At 43.9% G+C, this 18716-nt stretch overlaps 1 protein-coding gene across 12 annotated transcripts in view; it reads right to left on the bottom strand.

The window, feature by feature from the left end:
• UNC79 (unc-79 homolog, NALCN channel complex subunit) overlaps window positions 1-18716 on the bottom strand; it is a 161993-nt gene that overhangs the window by 42149 nt on the left and 101128 nt on the right. For 11 of the 12 annotated variants that reach the window (XM_073349519.1, XM_073349521.1, XM_073349522.1 and 8 more), the window contains 8 exons: window positions 10943-11045; window positions 8515-8655; window positions 5192-5230; window positions 3616-3728; window positions 3440-3525; window positions 2282-2455; window positions 880-948; window positions 192-302 (listed from right to left, as the gene is read on the bottom strand). In XM_073349519.1, coding sequence (XP_073205620.1) covers window positions 192-302; window positions 880-948; window positions 2282-2455; window positions 3440-3525; window positions 3616-3728; window positions 5192-5230; window positions 8515-8655; window positions 10943-11045 — 836 coding nt within the window. Of the gene's footprint in view, window positions 1-191; window positions 303-879; window positions 949-2281; window positions 2456-3439; window positions 3545-3615; window positions 3729-5191; window positions 5231-8514; window positions 8656-10942; window positions 11046-18716 lie in introns of those variants that run through there. The other variant, XM_073349531.1, reaches the window with a different exon arrangement.

Here is an 18716-nt window from a genome sequence, read left to right as displayed (position 1 = left end):
GAAAGTCAATATTATTGATAGGCACTGCATCAACCTAACTACTGATTAGTCAAGCTATATTAAAACTGCTGACATGACTGAGACTTAACATTGATTTCAGCTTTTACCTATGCATTTCCCACTTAGGGAACTCATAATTTTTCTTCCCTGTTTTCAGTTGTCCCTAAGGAAAAACATCAGCTCATTATTACCTTAGTGAAGGCTCGGTAGCATAAGCCGCACAGTTCCACCAGGTAGGCCAGAGTGAAGACATCATTCTGAATGACAAAGCTTAGTAATTTTGAAAATGGCTCAAGAAGACTCTGCAGTGAAATATGATTTTAGGGAAATCAATAACTGAATCATTCAGCAAAATAAATAACATTCAAGTTCTGAAAAGCTTTAATGGAACAGAACCTTTATTTTTAACTCTGAGGATGTGTTGCTGTGGTTTACCCCATTTCAGACAAAAGGCTGTTCTGACATATGTCTTCATGTTTACAAAACAAATTAGAAGCAAAGGAATAGAAAACAGAGTTTCACCTTTAATCCAGTGCTTACTTGATACCAGTGCTTACTGGTAGTGCTTACAAAAAATAAACTCCTATTGACTTCAACAGGAGTTGCACTAGTGAGTGGACTGCAGGATCAGACTCTGGGGAAGTTTATCATTACAGTTGTTTTAGAAAAACATCAAACCTTTCGGAAGCTATACATTCGCGCACACACTTTCATGTGACCTAGATTCTGAAGCTTCTGGCATTCATTATAGAATAGTAGACTGCAAATTTTCATGCTCACATATAATACTTCTCTAGCTAGGGGATAAGGAACAAATTTGTAGTACAGTGAAGGATGGATAACTCTGTTAGAGAAGAGTTGTGTATTTCTGGAACTTACCCGGGTGGCACTAGTGGTAGGTATCTTCAACAGGCAAATCATTATTCTTAAACTGGAATCTAAAGAACACTGTGGAAAGAAAAAAGTTAATGTCTTCATCTGCACACCTCTTGTTTGTAATGGTGACTGTTGTAAACATACAATAAGTGAAGTCAAAAAACCATCACTTCTAAATTATCTTTAATGAGATGCTGCCAATTTAAATATCATGGGCTGTATTGTCCTCTCCAGCAATAAAGCCTACAAGAGGAGGATTGGGAGGAGGAAATCTCAGTAAGGCTTGGCTTGCCGTGTTCACTCCAAATTGCTCTGTCAAGGACGCTGACATTACCCTCTGTAGAACAGAAAATCTCCAAGTTTTCTAATCCAACAGAATTTGATTAGTATGGGAACATGTTCCTGAGGGATTAACAGGAGTCCAGTGTCCTATGTTTCTGTAGCTGCTCTGGGCCCCAGTGTCTCTCTCCGCTCTTTTTCAGCTCTGTGTAGCTCGAAAGCTTGCCTCTCTTACCAACAGAAATTGATCCAATACAAGATATTACCTCACCCACCCTGTTTCTCTAATATCTTGGAACCAACATGGCTACAACAACAGAAGATGTATTGAATGGTGTCTTACTGCCAGAGTGGTGTTTTTCAATGGGACCGCTCGGGGAGCAACTTGTTTTTCAGTATAAGTAAATGTATCGAAATCTGGCCCTTAAACGCTGATCCAAAACCGATGGAAGTCAATGGAGAGAGTCGCACTGACTTCAGATGACTTTCAATGAGGCCTTTGGAACTTTGTTTACTGGAAAAGTGCAGGCGCCATGAATGTTCACAGCTCAGATCCCAGAGCCGCTGAACTCGGTCTCCACAACTATATCCTGATTAGGTTCCTCTGATGGGATTATAACCTAGTCAGTCAAGCAGGATGTGTTCAATTTCTGATGCCTGAAGGCTTATCTACCTGACTGGCTATTATGTATTCATTAATTTTAAGAACTTATTTAGAGGTAGCTTTTCTTCCTATGGTATTTAATTCTTCTAAAGGAGGTAACAGTGAATGAACTTTTTATTGCCAAGAATGTTGATTATCATTAATTTATTGTCCTAATCTGACAAAGAGAGGACCTGGAAGGTGAGGAGGAGAAAAATATTCCCACCCCGGCCATAGTTATGGTGGCTACTAGATGGAGGGTATAGACAGAGGGACGGATCAGGCACTCTAGTGCAACCTGATCTACTGGAAATGTCAGGTAATTTACAACAAAATATTACAAACTATGCTCTGTTTGTATACAACTTTCAAACAGTTTGCACATGCCTTAGCCAATAGTAGCACAATCCTTGTGTCAGATGTTTTAGTTGATCAGTTACATATTACCCTTATAAATAAAAAACTGCATTACATGCATCATACCTTAAGTGGCAAAACACAAGGCAGTTTGGTAAAGAAAGTCTGAAACTGGTTACTAATAGTGGTCCAGAGGTTACTAGGAGAATCCATTGGCAAAGCTTCCATAAATGTAGCAATGTTTTCCAAACAACGTAGCATTGCGCCCCCTGCTGGCAAGTTCTTTTTGTTGTTTAAACCCTAGAAAACAAAATGCAGAATTTTAAAACAAATTAAACATCCAAAAATGACCATCTAAACAATATTTTAAAACACACTTACAATAGCCAAGGTCAGAATAATAATGCAATTTCTGTCTTCTCCCACAAATAATTTAAAGTACATTGCTTCTATATAGCATCTACCACTGATAAAGTATGAGGCAGATCATCAACAGGGATAGTGGTAAGGAAAAGATTAGAGCAGCATATATTTGCGGAATCATCTTTAGGCAACTGAAAGACACATCCATTAAGAACCAGCCACCAGCACGTCTCTGGCCCAGCAGACCACGTGTGACGAATTGTCTTGTACATACCTATCATTTTCCTATATTGGAAAGAATGCCAGACTTGTGCAACTGTTGATTAGACTGCAATTGTTTTAGTTTCTAGTGGGTGGCCTGAAAAGATGTAAGCACTGCTAAAGTATTGTCAAAAGCTTTGCTTATAGGGCTACTACTGGAAGGAAAAGAAGCAATCCCCATGTTCCTGGTAGTGCTGAAAGATATATACCCTATCAGTGTAGAAGTGAGACTTGAGGTAGAGACAAGTTAGGAGGAGACGTAGAATGGAACAAGCAGAGGGACTAGACTATAACCTCAAGGGATTCCACAGAGGAGGATTGCAGAGAGGGAATTGCCATTAGATACAGAGGAGAAATGGTTTTACATGCAGCAACAGAACTATGACAAGAACCATGCACAGAAATGGAAACAGTGCAGGGGAAAGGAATGGCCTGCAGCAACAAGGAGAAGGGAGGACCCAATAGCTGTCAGGAGAAGTGAGAGCAAAACTCTGACTGAAAATGGTGGAAGATATTATGGCTTGATTCTGCTTCCATGTAAGTCAATGCAAATATTCTCATTGCCTTTAATGGTGTAGGATCATGCTCTTAGAATGTTAGAGAAGGACGGAAAGATATACTTGGTAGTACCTAATACAGTCAGCCTTATTGTGGACATACCTCTAATAGTTGGCTCAGTGCAGCTACGGAGCTCAGCTCACTGAAGTCCATAAGAGATGTAGCCAGGGTCCGTAAAAAACTTCCATCTGGAAATCAGAACCACATCTTTTTTATAAGTGTTGGAATGATTGAGATGATTGCATTTCTGTCACCATCACTCAGGCATTGCACATTACCTTTGATATTGCTCTGGAACAGCTGTGGAAATATACCATTGGGAGCTAGCTGATGGAAAATGCAACGGAGGAATTGCTTAGCCACACCGGCAGCATTACCAGGGATCATCATGCTGAAATGAAGGAAAAAAGAGGGAGAAATTCCCTAGTGGATGAAAAATATTTCCCAAAGCTGAAAATTGGAGAAGGTAAAGAAGATCCTATGCTTTCTAGTAACTCAAAGCCAAATTCAGTTATGAATACAAGAAGATGGTAATAATAATAACTCCTAGGTCTTATAAAGCACTTTTCATTATTAGAACACAAAGGAGGCCAGGATCATTATCCACATTTTACAGATAGGGAAACTGAGGCACAAGGAGGTAAAGTGACTTGCCAAGATCACCCAGCAGGCTAGTGGCGGAGCTAGGAATAGAGCACAGGCCTTCTGAGTCCTCCTGGGTGCTCTATAAAAGTTCCTGATCCAGCAAAGCACGCAATCACAGGCTTAACTTTCATGACTTCAGCAGGATTATTTACTTGGTTTAAGTTAAGCAAGTGCTGAAGTGCTGTGGCTTGATTCTGGCCTCAATAGCTAGTTTAATTTTTCCTGATTCTCTACATAGTGTCAGGAATGTTATTGCCATTGAGTCTTCAGGATTTGAAGCCCAATCCTGCTATCTTTGAAGTCAATGGCAAAACTCTCACTGATTTCAGGGATGCAGAACTTCCACACTTGTATGCAAGCTCCCATAAAGCTCATTCATTTATTCCTCTCCAGCACCTTCCAGCCAAAGATTTCAAAGCACTTTCCAATCATTAATGAATTAAGCAGCACAACCTTTTTAAAATTTCCAAAAATGAACGCAGCCCATGTGATGTCCCTGTATAAGGACAGTAGTCTAATTGCATGATGGGACATCACCAGTAGGTGTTCTCCAGAATTATGGATGACTGACTTAGGCTATGTCTACACTACTCCAGTAAGTCGACCAAAGTTATGCAACTCCAGCTACGTGAGTAACATAGCTGGAGTCAACATAGCGTAGGTTGGCTTACTGCAGTGTCTGCACCACACTGGATCAATGGGACACACTCTCCCGTCAACTGACCTTACTCTTCTCATCCGGGGTGGAGTACTGGGGTTGACCGGAGAGCGATCTGTGGTCAATTTGGCAGGTCTTCGACCCTGGTGCATCAATCACCAGAGCTTCGATCCGGTGGTAGTGTAGATATAGACTTAGTTAAATGCATACAGATGAAAACCCTTCCCAGGGCCATAAATTTTATTCACCAGCATAATGGGAAAACCACATATATAACGAGACATGGAAATGAGCTACAAAGGTGTGGAGTGAAATCTAGGATCTGTAAAGTCAATGGGAGTTTTGTCACTGACTTTAAGGAGGCCTGGATTTAATCCCTGATCCAGGTATGAATTTTTCCAAAGTTCAAGGAGGTTTGGATCTGGGCTTTTTGGTCCAGGCCCATCGCTAGAAAACATGAGATATTTGTACCCACGTAACAAAGGATAGGATTTGACCATTTGTTTATATATCTAGCACACTTTTGCGGGGGAAGTGGGGTGTTACTGTACCTTTCTGCTTGATTAGAAAAACAGGTACTTGACGCCAACCTGGAGTAAACAGCAGAAAACAGCAAGTCAAACAAAAGTACTGTTCATAATATTTTTAATCAAGCCAGTAAAATTACCAGTAAGTAAAAGTTAGTAAGTAGACATTTCGGAGAACATGTTTTAAAGGTCACAGGAGACCCTTTGATCAGATGCACAGGGGACTCAAATTCATTTTTGTAAAGGGTAAGAGTCAAAGTCAGTCTTGCAATATTGTCATAAATATTTGCCAGTTGAGACAAATTCTACTTGCCCTCCCTTATCACCATAATGATAATGAAAGTATCTTGTATTCATACACCAAAAACAATTAATTACTCACCCTGGGTAATTTGGAGAGCAGAAATTTGCAGGAATAGTGTAGGAACTGCATGCTGACTAAAATCAACAGGAGTTAGGCCCCTAGGTGCTTTTGAAAATCCCATTAGGCATCTATCTGCATCTTTAGGCTCCCAAATACCTTTGACAATCTGGCCCTAAGTCGCTTTAGTGCTTTGAAAATTTTACCCTAGATCTTGGGTCTCCTGACTCCAACTCCTCTGTTCTAAACATCAGACACTACTATCTTCTCTAAGCAGTAAAATAGTAAGTCATTCACTTGTGATGCACAGGCATAAATATCATGTGTGTTAATAGACTGGATATAAGGGGGCAATGTACCTCATAGTGTTTGCACAAAAATAACTTCAGAAAAAAACAGAAAGTTTACTAGGAATGTAAGAGCAAGTACACTGAAGCCACCTTAATGTGTTCATGCCCATATCTACTTTTAGGGGGAGTATGCCTTGTTCTGCATCTATTCAAAGCAATTCCTTCATGGGCCTGTAACTGCACCTTGATTAGTAAAAAATAGTGGTGACCAAGACTGAACACTAGGAAATGACAAAGTACGTTCACCATACTGGAATGCCCCAGGTTATATACCATCTGCTTCACTAACAGACTCAGATGTGTCTCACAGAGGATGCAGTATTTCCACTTCAGTGAGGAAAATGTACCACGTTCCCCCCACACTTTGATAACTAATCTTCCGGAGCTTAATTGTTCATGGCTTCTCACTGGCCCTATTAGTGCTGTATTTATGAGTAACAAGTAGGATGGATGGCATCAGTCTAGATTGGAAACTCTACCTCCTCCAGAGTTCATTATCACTGACAGCAGGGAACTGCAGCCTCAGAGTTAATGGAAATGGAGGCCTTGATTCTCCACTATCTTCAAGTGGAGTTCAGACATAGCAGAGAGGGAGGGCTGCAGGCAGCCAGCTGCAGTTTCAGGATCCTTGACCACCAACCCCCTGAATAAATTCAAGCTGTAGGGGAGTAGCTTTAATTTAAACCACGGACATAAGGTTCCTCGGGGGTCTTATGCCAATGGAGAGTCAGGTATAAGAGAGCTCTGCTTCACAACCACCACAACCTGTCCTGCTCAGGCATCACTCCTGGAATACCCCGACAAACACCTTCCTTCTCTCTTATCCTGGGGGTTGTGAAAGCAGTTGGCAGAGGAGCCATCTCCACCAGCCCTCTGCTAGCAGAGAGTTCTCTGTACATGGAGAATTCTCCAATGGTCATCTCTCCAAATGGCTTCATAGCACGCAATGACCTTAGTTGACCAGAGCGCCTGGTCAAGACTGATCATTTCCCAGGTTTTGGGTAACATAACTGAGCGCGAACTGCATGATTATTATACACTCAACAGCATAATCTGTAGCAGCAGGAGAATTTCAGTTAGGTGCAAGATATTCTCCAACGAGCATTCTTAGGATATGTTTGCACTGCTCACTCCTCATGTGGCATGTAGAGTACCTACACTGCGTGCTCCCCCTAGCACAGGTATAAACAACAGTGTAGCTAGTGAGGCACTGCTTAGGCAAGTGGAGTAAAGACATTCCTGAACCCTGTGGGTATGTGCCCTACATGGCTCTTTACATGCCCAAACAGTGCCTCCCAGGTCGATACTGTTATTTTTAGCAGCATACTTTCCTGCTGCTGAAGCCTTTCACCACCACAGGAAGCTGCCAGAGCCATTCCCTGACACAGGGAAAGGCTCTGGCAACTCCCTGTGGTAAGGAAAGGGCCCAGTAGCAGGGGGAAGAGCAGGGAAAAGCTCTGGCAGCATAAGGATGCAAGGATTAGAACCCAGGTCTGAAGAGCCTGGGATAGCTGACATTCCCACCAGGAGCCTGTGCAGAGCTCCAGCCAGGGAGCCCTGTTGAGAGTTGGGCCCATAGGAAGTACTACCCAAGGGAGCCAGAGTGACAGTATCCTGCGACCCTCTGACTGGCCAACCACCCTATTTAGCTCTGAAGGATGCCCCAGAAAGCTATCCGAGCAACAGCACAGACTTTGGGCCTGCTGTGATTCCAGACCTCTCCTGATCTTCAGCCTCTGATCCGAGCCTGACCCCAATTCCTACCTCCCAATTCCAGCCAGGTATTACCTCTGATTTCCAATCTCTGACCCTGGCCTGACTTTGACCCTGACTCTTGCTTATTGAACCCAGCTCTAACGATTCCTCTGACGCCTGGCTCACTGACTGTGTGGACTCCAGCCCAGCTGTGACCACCTGGCCAGACCACCTATGCCCTGATCCCTTACCCTGCCACAGGGAATTGCATGTAAGACTCTAGCAGCTTCCTGCTGCCAGAGCCTTTCCCCGCTGCATCCCCAGCCAGAACCTTTCACTACCATGTGTAGTTACAAAGCTCAGTGTGGACACAGCCTGCTATGCACTCAGCACTAGCTACACATACTACCAGTGGCATGCAATGTAGACATGCCTTTAGACAACTCTCTATGTCCTGAATCACTTACACTTCTCAGTATAGCTCTTCAGGGCATTGCTGTTGTTTCATTTTAACAGTTTCAAAGTCTTCGGGTATAAACTTTCTTCCATCAGTTATCCCGGCAGAGTATATGCCATGGAGGTTCTCATCTCTGAACCAAGTGTGATTGGAACTAGTGAAATTTATCATGCTCTACTTCACCTTCATTTTGGGCTGCCATTTTTCAGCTACACAGCAATGACCAAAAAAAAAAAAAAAAAGCGAGACACCACCTCAAATCTACAATACCATTGCATAAGGCGTGGTGTACTAGATTGGTGCACAGAGCACTGTCCCCTTCCTCTAGAGCCAAGATCCATCTGCTTCAAATATGGTTTTGAGCTATCTGATCTGCCATCAGGACATCCCTTTCAGTTCTCCTAGGGAATTCATCACAATTCAAGGGCACAAAAATCTTCCTTTCCTCATAAAAGAGAGAGAGAGAGAGAGGTCCAAAGGTTACCTTCCTACAGACTGCATGATGTCCAACAACAAAGGAGCAGCCAAATCTGGGCTGAGGTGAATGAATGTGGAGAGAACAACTATGGCCAGACCTAGTGTTTCTTCATCATACTCTTCGAGGATAGCCCCACAATCATGGCATCTGCAAGGAAAGATATTAGAAACTAATATTATTTGTTCAATTAATTAGAAGAACCCATGTTACATTGAACTTTTTATGGCTAAGAAAATAGATCACTGTGCTTTAAACCCTGTATACAAAGCACTTTTCACTAGCCCCATCAACAGGCAATGTTGATCTGTGGCAGGTGGTCAGTTATTCCAGTCTGTGCTTTGCATCGATCAACAATAAAGCAATAATTTGATGAGATCAGATTACAGCTCTGGTTATAGACTCGAAGAGGAAATGATAGGATTTTTATGTGGGGAGGAGGCCAAGAAAGAGTCCCTTTGTTTTTAGAGAGGTCTCTTTCTGTTCCAAACCAGTTTTGCTGCTGAACTGCTGTCCCCTCCTGCAATGCTGAGAGACAACTCTGAACGCTCTGAAATAGCTTTGTAACGTCTAATCATAAGGGAGAGGTCAGCTGCAGGAGAGATGAGGCAGGGTTTTAAAACCACATAAAAAGACAAACAAACCAGGGAAAAAGGTACATCGCAGCCCAATAGGGAGGATTGGTTAATTTGATCAAGCAATCGCTTATGACTCCAACAGATTGACATTTTAACTTAATGGGATGCTACAAGCAATTTCCGTCCCTTTGTGTCTCAACAGGAGGAGAAGATGCTAGCAAGGTTATGAAAATCAATCTCATTTGGTTCAGCATCTGATGCCAAAGCTTTTGGAAAAAGGCCAAAGAAGATGCATGAAATGAGCCCACTTCTTGGGATGTTTAGCATTTACCCAACATAATTTTCAGTTCCACTGAAGACTCACATAACAGCCTTGCCCTTCTCTAGTAAGCATCCTGGCAGTTCATCTAGTGGCTAGAGCATAGGATTGAAAGCCACAACTCTTGGGTTCTACTCCCAGTTCTGCCATTGAATTAATGGGTGGCTTTAAGCCAGCTACTTTGCCGTAAAAAGAGTACCATCATATTTACTTACAGTGCCTCAATGGGATTTTGATCAAAGAATTAATGTTGGTAAAAGGCGTTGGGGATCCTTGTAGAGGAAAAGCATATAAGTGCAAAATAGCAGTAGTGGTGGTAACCGTAGCATTCAAGGTGCTGACTTACAGTCATGGCTTTACATTGCAATGGCAAAGCCATAGCAATTCAAAAAAGCGATAACTTTCATTTTAGGGAGAAAAAACAAGTTTTCAGTGGATTACAATGAGCCCTTACAGTAAAAAACAGAGAAAGCTCAATTGCAGAATTAAAGTCTTTGTTAATTGTGGATACAGTATTATTTCATCCATTTACATAACCAAATGTAATAAAAGTCCCTTCCCCTAGATCAAATCCATAGAAACAAAATCAGTCACGCACACAATGTGTAGATTCACATCCATCTTAGGTTAAGACTACCATTTTGAGTTTAATTAAGGCCAAACAAATAAAAACCACTCCCAGTTTCAAGGCAAAAAGCTTTTAGAACCAGCCAAGTCCCCAAACTTGCTTACAGAAAATTCTACCCAACCAAGAGATTAAGCAGAGCGCAAGAATTAGTGAATTCCCTGATCGCTGCCATAGAAACTCTAATACTTGAGTGCCTCCTCCCATCCCACTATCCACACAGATGGCAATGGTTCTCCGAAATCTCATGACGTGAGCTTTTCTCACAAGATTTCTTTCAGTTTGGACCTTTTCCAAATCAAATCTAGAAAAGAGACTCCTTCCGGCATTGGATCTGACTCAGATCCAAAACCATTGCAGTGAATTCGTATCCAAGGGTTTGGAGTGCAGGTCCCAGTTCAGGCCTATCTCTAGATCATCAAAAAGCCCCTTTAAAGTAAGATTTCCTTTCTCCCAAGGATACAGTCTTTATCCTGTTTATGTTCCTTTAAAACTGGAGGAGTCCCATGCAACAGGTACCATGGGTCTTATCTCACACCAGTGTAAAACTGGTACAAGTAACAACCTTGCCTTTAATAGCGTTACTTCTGATTTGCACCAGGGGTAAGTGAGAAGAGAATCAGGCTACACACCTTTCTTTATGTACAGTACTAGGCAAACGGTCAACACTCAAATAATGAAACAGTACTACTAATACTCACAGCCACCTGTGCACACACATACTCATGGCCCAGCATATTCATAGCACACCTGGTTTGGAACATTTTGAAAATTTTCCCTTGCTACAAAAAATTATGCTACTTAGGAGAAAATTTGAGAATGTTCTTTCACTGAGGCAGGGCCCATCCAAATATGTTCTGAAGCTCAGTACTTTTTAACTACCAAATTATTTGAAAGAAATAGAAACTGACTTACTTGTCAGTCATCATAGTAGGTTGGTCATCGGCAAATTCTTCCGGGGCTGGTACAAACATACTGACTATACTGGGTGCTGACAGTAAGCTGGATTTGGTGGCACCTTGAAGTCATTAAAAGAAAAGAAGCAAGGTAAATGGAAATCTGGAATGGACATGTGTGAACAAAAAAAGCCTTTGCAGTGTATGTAAATAAAAATGTGTCTCTCTGGAGAAAGATACAACACATTCTTTGGTTCTGTCAGACTACTCCAATTACTTGTGCTTATTTTATTTTTTAAGGGTCAGGAATTATTTTAAAAATTGAGATCCTAAGGAAGTAAAAGAAACAAACTGAAGGTGGTATGACTGCTTCAGTGTTAAATTGTCAAGTTTTTATCCCCTCATTCTTTAGGTAGAGTGGATGATCCTACAGTTAGTATGAGACTGGGTGTCAGGAATTTTAGATTCTTCCCCAGCTCTGCCCCAGAATTTCTGTGTGACTTTGGGGAAGGAAGTCACTTAACATCCTCTTTGCCTCAATCACCCCATCTGAGAAATGGAGATGTCACGGTTCCTCCCCCACTCTGAACTCTAGGGTACAGATGTGGGGACCTGCATGAAAAACCTCCTAAGCTTATCTTTACCAGCTTAGGTCAAAACTTCCCCAAGGTACAAAATATTACACCTTGGACTGGCCGCTACCACCACCAAACTAATACTGGTTACTGGGGAAGAGCTGTTTGGACGCGTCCTTCCCCCCAAAATACTTCCCAAAACCTTGCACCCCACTTCCTGGACAAGGTTTGGTAAAAAGCCTCACCAATTTGCCTAGGTGACTACAGATCCAGACCCTTGGATCTTAAGAACAATGAACAATCCTCCCAACACTTGCACCCCCCCTTTCCTGGGAAATGTTGGATAAAAAGCCTCACCAATTTGCATAGGTGACCACAGACCCAAACCCTTGGATCTGAGAACAATGAAAAAGCATTCAGTGTTTTACAAGAAGACTTTTAATAAAAAATAGAAGTAAATAGAAATAAAGAAATCCCCCCTGTAAAATCAGGATGGTAGATATCTTACAGGGTAATTAGATTCAAAAACATAGAGAAACCCTCTAGGCAAAACCTTAAGTTACAAAAAAGATACACAGACAGAAATAGTTATTCTATTCAGCACAATTCTTTTCTCAGCCATTTAAAGAAATCATAATCTAACACATACCTAGCTAGATTACTTACTAAAAGTTCTAAGACTCCATTCCTGTTCTGTCCCTGGCCAAGACGACTACAGACAGACACAGACCCTTTGTTTCTCTCCCTCCTCCCAGCTTTTGAAAGTATCTTGTCTCCTCATTGGTCATTTTGGTCAGGTGCCAGCGAGGTTACCTTTAGCTTCTTAACCCTTTACAGGTGAGAGGAGCTTTCCCCTGGCCAGGAGGGATTTCAAAGGGGTTTACCCTTCCCTTTATATTTATGACACGCCCCCCAAATCTCAGCTAGGGTGAAACACTGGCTGGGATTTCTTCCTGGAGCTCTAGGAAAACAGAGTTAATAAGACACATGCATCTCTAAATATACTACCAAGTACATAAAGACTAACAATATTTTCCACATCTCAAGGACGATTTTAACCAGTTGATTCTGGGAAACTTTCACGGGAGAATGCATCAGCCACTTTGTTAGAAGCTCCTGAGATGTGTTGGATGTCGAAATCAAAATCTTGGAGAGCTAAACTCCACCGAAGAAGTTTTTTGTTAGTTTCTTTGACGGTGTGAAGCCACTTTAGTGCAGCATGGTCGGTTTGCAGGTGGAAACGCCGTCCCCAAACATATGGGCGTAGCTTTTCCAGAGCGTAGACAATGGCATAACATTCTTTTTCAGTGACTGACCAGTTGCTTTCCCTCTCAGACAGTTTTTTGCTGAGAAACACTACAGGATGGAATTCTTGATCAGGTCCTTTCTGCATTAAAACTGCTCCCACACCACGCTCGGATGCATCTGTGGTTACTAGGAACGGTTTGTCAAAGTCTGGGGCCCTTAGTACAGGGTCAGACATGAGTGTCGCTTTAAGCTTGTTAAAGGCCTTCTGACACTTTCCGGTCCACTGAACAGCATTTGGCTGTTTCTTTTTGGTTAGGTCTGTCAGTGGGGCAGCGATTTGGCTGTAGTGCGGTACAAATCGTCTGTAATAACCGGCCAAGCCTAAGAAGGATTGAACCTGTTTCTTTGACTTTGGGACAGGCCACTTTTGGATAGCATCCACTTTGGCCTGTAGGGGGCTGATAGTTCCTTGACCCACCTGGTGTCCAAGGTAAGTCACTCTGTTGAGGCCTATTTGACACTTCTTAGCCTTAACAGTTAGTCCTGCCTCCCTTATGCGCTCAAGGACTTTTTGTAGATGTTCCAGGTGGTCTGCCCAGGAATCCGAAAATATGGCCACATCGTCAAGGTAGGCGACTGCATATTCTCCTAATCCCGCTAGGAGACCATCTACAAGTCTTTGGAAAGTGGCGGGTGCATTTCGCAGCCCGAAAGGGAGTACATTAAATTCATACAGCCCGAGATGTGTGATGAAGGCTGACCTTTCCTTGGCAGATTCATCTAGCGGTACCTGCCAGTACCCCTTGGTTAAATCCAAGGTAGAGATGAACTGGGCCCGTCCCAGTTTCTCTAATAGTTCATCAGTGCGTGGCATTGGATAGTTGTCTGGGCGAGTTACAGCATTTAGCTTACGGTAGTCCACGCAAAAACGTATTTCCCCATCTGGTTTGGGAACTAGAACCACTGGAGATGCCCATGCACTTTCAGAGGGGCGGATTACACCCATCTGTAACATATCCTGGATCTCCCGTTCTATAGCAGTTTTAGCTTGAGGAGACACCCGGTAAGGGTGGACCCTAATTGGGTGAGCTTTACCTGTGTCAATGGAGTGGTATGCCCGTTCAGTCAGTCCTGGGGTGGCTGAGAACGTTGGCGCGTAGCTAGTGCACAGCTCCTGGATCTGCTGTCGCTGCATACGCCCAAGGGTCATGGAGAGGTTCACCTCTTCCACACCACCAGCACATTTCCCTTCGTAATAGACACCTTCAGGCCACTCAGCGTCGTCTCCTCCCTGGGCTGTAAACTGACAAACCTTTAATTCTCTGGATCGATTAGAAGAGCTGAGAGGCGGTGGGTTGCTCCGTGCCGCCGTCCACGCTCTCTGGAGGCTTTCATCTGCTTCCTGTTCGGTCTGGAACTGTTCCCTTGATGCTGGAGACATCAGTTCCTCATTGGATGGGGACATAGGCTTGGTCCCTCTGGAAGCGATATAGGGGATGGAGCTGTTTCTGTTGACTGTGAACCGCTCTCCGCTGGTGCACTATGTTGGGATTCAGGCTCCGGCTGAGCCTCTTGTGTAGGGTTATCGGCTGCTGCCAGTTCAGGTTCGGTGGGGCCCTCTGGTGTTGAGGTTGCAAGTACTGGATTCAGTGCTGGCACGGGGTCTGGTGTTGGTTGTTTGGCTGGTTCCGGTTCTGGGACTGGTTCCGTCTGGGTCTCTGGGACTGGATCCACTACTGCTGTTGCAGACATTGGCCTGGGGTCCGGGTCCATCACCTCTGACCGGGCCCTGATAGAAGTTTCCGGAACAGAGCTAGGCCTCACGGCTTGTTTAGCCTGGCTGCGGGTGACCGTTCCCACCCTCTTGGCCTGCTTCACGTGATTGGCCAAGTCTTCCCCCAACAGCATGGGGATGGGATAATCATCATAGACTGCAAAAGTCCACATTCCTGACCAGCCCTTGTACTGGACAGGCAACTTGGCTGTAGGCAAATTGAAAGAGTTGGACTTGAAGGGTTGAATCGTCACTTGGATCTCTGGGTTGATTAAATTGGGGTCCACTAAGGAAGCATGGATAGCTGACACTTGTGCTCCGGTGTCCCTCCATGCGGTGACCTTCTTCCCGCCCACACTCACAGTTTCCCTCCGCTCCAAGGGTATCTGGGAGGTATCTGGGCCTGTGGACCTCTGGTGTGATTCCGGTGCAATGAACTGTAATCTGTTGGGGTTCTTGGGGCAGTTGGCCTTTACATGCCCCAGCTCGTTACATTTAAAACATCGTCCAGCTGACGGGTCACCGGGGCGAGGTGGGTTGCTGGAGAACGGGGTGGTGGGACGATAAGGGGTCTGGAGGGTTCTTTGGGAGGTAGGTGGGGCTTTGGGCAGCCCCCGGTAATAGGGTGTGGTCTGGGGTGGTCCCTTCTGGTCTCCGCTCCAACTGCGACCAGTTTTCTTCTTCTCTGCCACCTCCACCCATCTGGCTCCAATCTCTCCTGCCTCGATTACAGTTTTGGGTTTCCCATCTAGGATGTATCTTTCTATTTCCTCAGGAACACCCTCTAAGAATTGTTCCATTTGCATTAGGAAGGGCAAATTTACTGGAGATTCAACACTTGCTCCTGATATCCAGGCATCCCAATGTTTCACAATGTGGTAGGCATGTCGGGTAAATGACATGTCTGGTTTCCACCTTAGGGCTCGGAACCTCCGACGAGACTGCTCGGGTGTTATCCCCATTCTGACTCTCGCCTTGGATTTAAACAGTTCATACTTGTTCATATGTTCTTTAGGCATTTCAGCTGCCACCTCAGCTAAGGGTCCACTGAGCTGCGGCCTCAGCTCTACCATGTATTGGTCAGTAGAGATGTTGTACCCAAGGCAGGCCCTTTCGAAGTTTTCTAGGAAGGCCTCAGTATCATCACCTGCCTTGTAGGTGGGGAACTTTCTGGGATGGGAAGTGGTACCTGGAGAAGGATTGCTAGGGTTTGTTGGTATATTCTGCTGGGCCTTTATCCTCTCCATCTCCTCCACATGCTTCCTTGCCTCCATTTCCCTCTTGTGGGCAGCCTCCTGTACCTCCTTCTCCAGCCGCACGAGTTCTATCTGTCTTTCATGTTCCCTTTGTTTTTCCTCAGCCTGAAATTTGGCTAATTCCAGCTGTAGTCGAGCCGAGGATTTGGCCATTCTAACCTCTCTGTTTTTAACTAACTTTACACCCGAGGTTTAGAAATAAACAAACAAAACTTGGCTGTAAAATTTTGCTGTGCTGGAATAGAATACCTATTCTCTGATAGTGATTGTCAGCCTACAGAAAAAGACAATTCCCTTGTCTCTGCTCTGGGCCCAAATTAAAGCAAAAAACCTCCAACTACTTGGAAACCTGCTTACCCAGCCCAAAGAAAAAAAAATTTCTTTTCAAACCTGTGCTCCTTGTAAAACAAAAAAAAATCAAAATCCTAAAAAAAACCCTGCCACTTTTGTCTCCAGGCAAATGGGTAGAGCACACACCCCCTATTTACTTTTAGGAAGAAAAGAAAAAAAAAACCTCTGGGTTGGAAGACTGTGAATTTCCCTGCAGGAGTTAAGTACCCTGCCTCCAGGCAAAGAAAACCTGCAATTCACAAGATAATCCCCTTTTGTCTCTGCTTGGCCACAAAGCAGAGAGAAACCAAGCTGCTTTCAGTTTCAAAGCTGCTTTCTGGACTTCCTAAAAATTCCTTTTTAAAATCTGTATTTCTAGTTCAAAAAATCTCAACTGGATCTCAAAATGATTTCAGGTTAATCCCACCACTGTGCCACCATGTCACGGTTCCTCCCCCACTCTGAACTCTAGGGTACAGATGTGGGGACCTGCATGAAAAACCTCCTAAGCTTATCTTTACCAGCTTAGGTCAAAACTTCCCCAAGGTACAAAATATTACACCTTGGACTGGCCGCTACCACCACCAAACTAATACTGGTTACTGGGGAAGAGCTGTTTGGACGCGTCCTTCCCCCCAAAATACTTCCCAAAACCTTGCACCCCACTTCCTGGACAAGGTTTGGTAAAAAGCCTCACCAATTTGCCTAGGTGACTACAGATCCAGACCCTTGGATCTTAAGAACAATGAACAATCCTCCCAACACTTGCACCCCCCCTTTCCTGGGAAATGTTGGATAAAAAGCCTCACCAATTTGCATAGGTGACCACAGACCCAAACCCTTGGATCTGAGAACAATGAAAAAGCATTCAGTGTTTTACAAGAAGACTTTTAATAAAAAATAGAAGTAAATAGAAATAAAGAAATCCCCCCTGTAAAATCAGGATGGTAGATATCTTACAGGGTAATTAGATTCAAAAACATAGAGAAACCCTCTAGGCAAAACCTTAAGTTACAAAAAAGATACACAGACAGAAATAGTTATTCTATTCAGCACAATTCTTTTCTCAGCCATTTAAAGAAATCATAATCTAACACATACCTAGCTAGATTACTTACTAAAAGTTCTAAGACTCCATTCCTGTTCTGTCCCTGGCCAAGACGACTACAGACAGACACAGACCCTTTGTTTCTCTCCCTCCTCCCAGCTTTTGAAAGTATCTTGTCTCCTCATTGGTCATTTTGGTCAGGTGCCAGCGAGGTTACCTTTAGCTTCTTAACCCTTTACAGGTGAGAGGAGCTTTCCCCTGGCCAGGAGGGATTTCAAAGGGGTTTACCCTTCCCTTTATATTTATGACACGCCCCCCAAATCTCAGCTAGGGTGAAACACTGGCTGGGATTTCTTCCTGGAGCTCTAGGAAAACAGAGTTAATAAGACACATGCATCTCTAAATATACTACCAAGTACATAAAGACTAACAATATTTTCCACATCTCAAGGACGATTTTAACCAGTTGATTCTGGGAAACTTTCACGGGAGAATGCATCAGCCACTTTGTTAGAAGCTCCTGAGATGTGTTGGATGTCGAAATCAAAATCTTGGAGAGCTAAACTCCACCGAAGAAGTTTTTTGTTAGTTTCTTTGACGGTGTGAAGCCACTTTAGTGCAGCATGGTCGGTTTGCAGGTGGAAACGCCGTCCCCAAACATATGGGCGTAGCTTTTCCAGAGCGTAGACAATGGCATAACATTCTTTTTCAGTGACTGACCAGTTGCTTTCCCTCTCAGACAGTTTTTTGCTGAGAAACACTACAGGATGGAATTCTTGATCAGGTCCTTTCTGCATTAAAACTGCTCCCACACCACGCTCGGATGCATCTGTGGTTACTAGGAACGGTTTGTCAAAGTCTGGGGCCCTTAGTACAGGGTCAGACATGAGTGTCGCTTTAAGCTTGTTAAAGGCCTTCTGACACTTTCCGGTCCACTGAACAGCATTTGGCTGTTTCTTTTTGGTTAGGTCTGTCAGTGGGGCAGCGATTTGGCTGTAGTGCGGTACAAATCGTCTGTAATAACCGGCCAAGCCTAAGAAGGATTGAACCTGTTTCTTTGACTTTGGGACAGGCCACTTTTGGATAGCATCCACTTTGGCCTGTAGGGGGCTGATAGTTCCTTGACCCACCTGGTGTCCAAGGTAAGTCACTCTGTTGAGGCCTATTTGACACTTCTTAGCCTTAACAGTTAGTCCTGCCTCCCTTATGCGCTCAAGGACTTTTTGTAGATGTTCCAGGTGGTCTGCCCAGGAATCCGAAAATATGGCCACATCGTCAAGGTAGGCGACTGCATATTCTCCTAATCCCGCTAGGAGACCATCTACAAGTCTTTGGAAAGTGGCGGGTGCATTTCGCAGCCCGAAAGGGAGTACATTAAATTCATACAGCCCGAGATGTGTGATGAAGGCTGACCTTTCCTTGGCAGATTCATCTAGCGGTACCTGCCAGTACCCCTTGGTTAAATCCAAGGTAGAGATGAACTGGGCCCGTCCCAGTTTCTCTAATAGTTCATCAGTGCGTGGCATTGGATAGTTGTCTGGGCGAGTTACAGCATTTAGCTT

The sequence above is a fragment of the Lepidochelys kempii genome, chromosome 6 (assembly GCF_965140265.1).
Source record: "Lepidochelys kempii isolate rLepKem1 chromosome 6, rLepKem1.hap2, whole genome shotgun sequence".
In the NCBI taxonomy this organism is placed as follows: domain Eukaryota; kingdom Metazoa; phylum Chordata; order Testudines; family Cheloniidae; genus Lepidochelys; species Lepidochelys kempii.
This window is presented reverse-complemented; position numbering and strand designations above follow the sequence as displayed.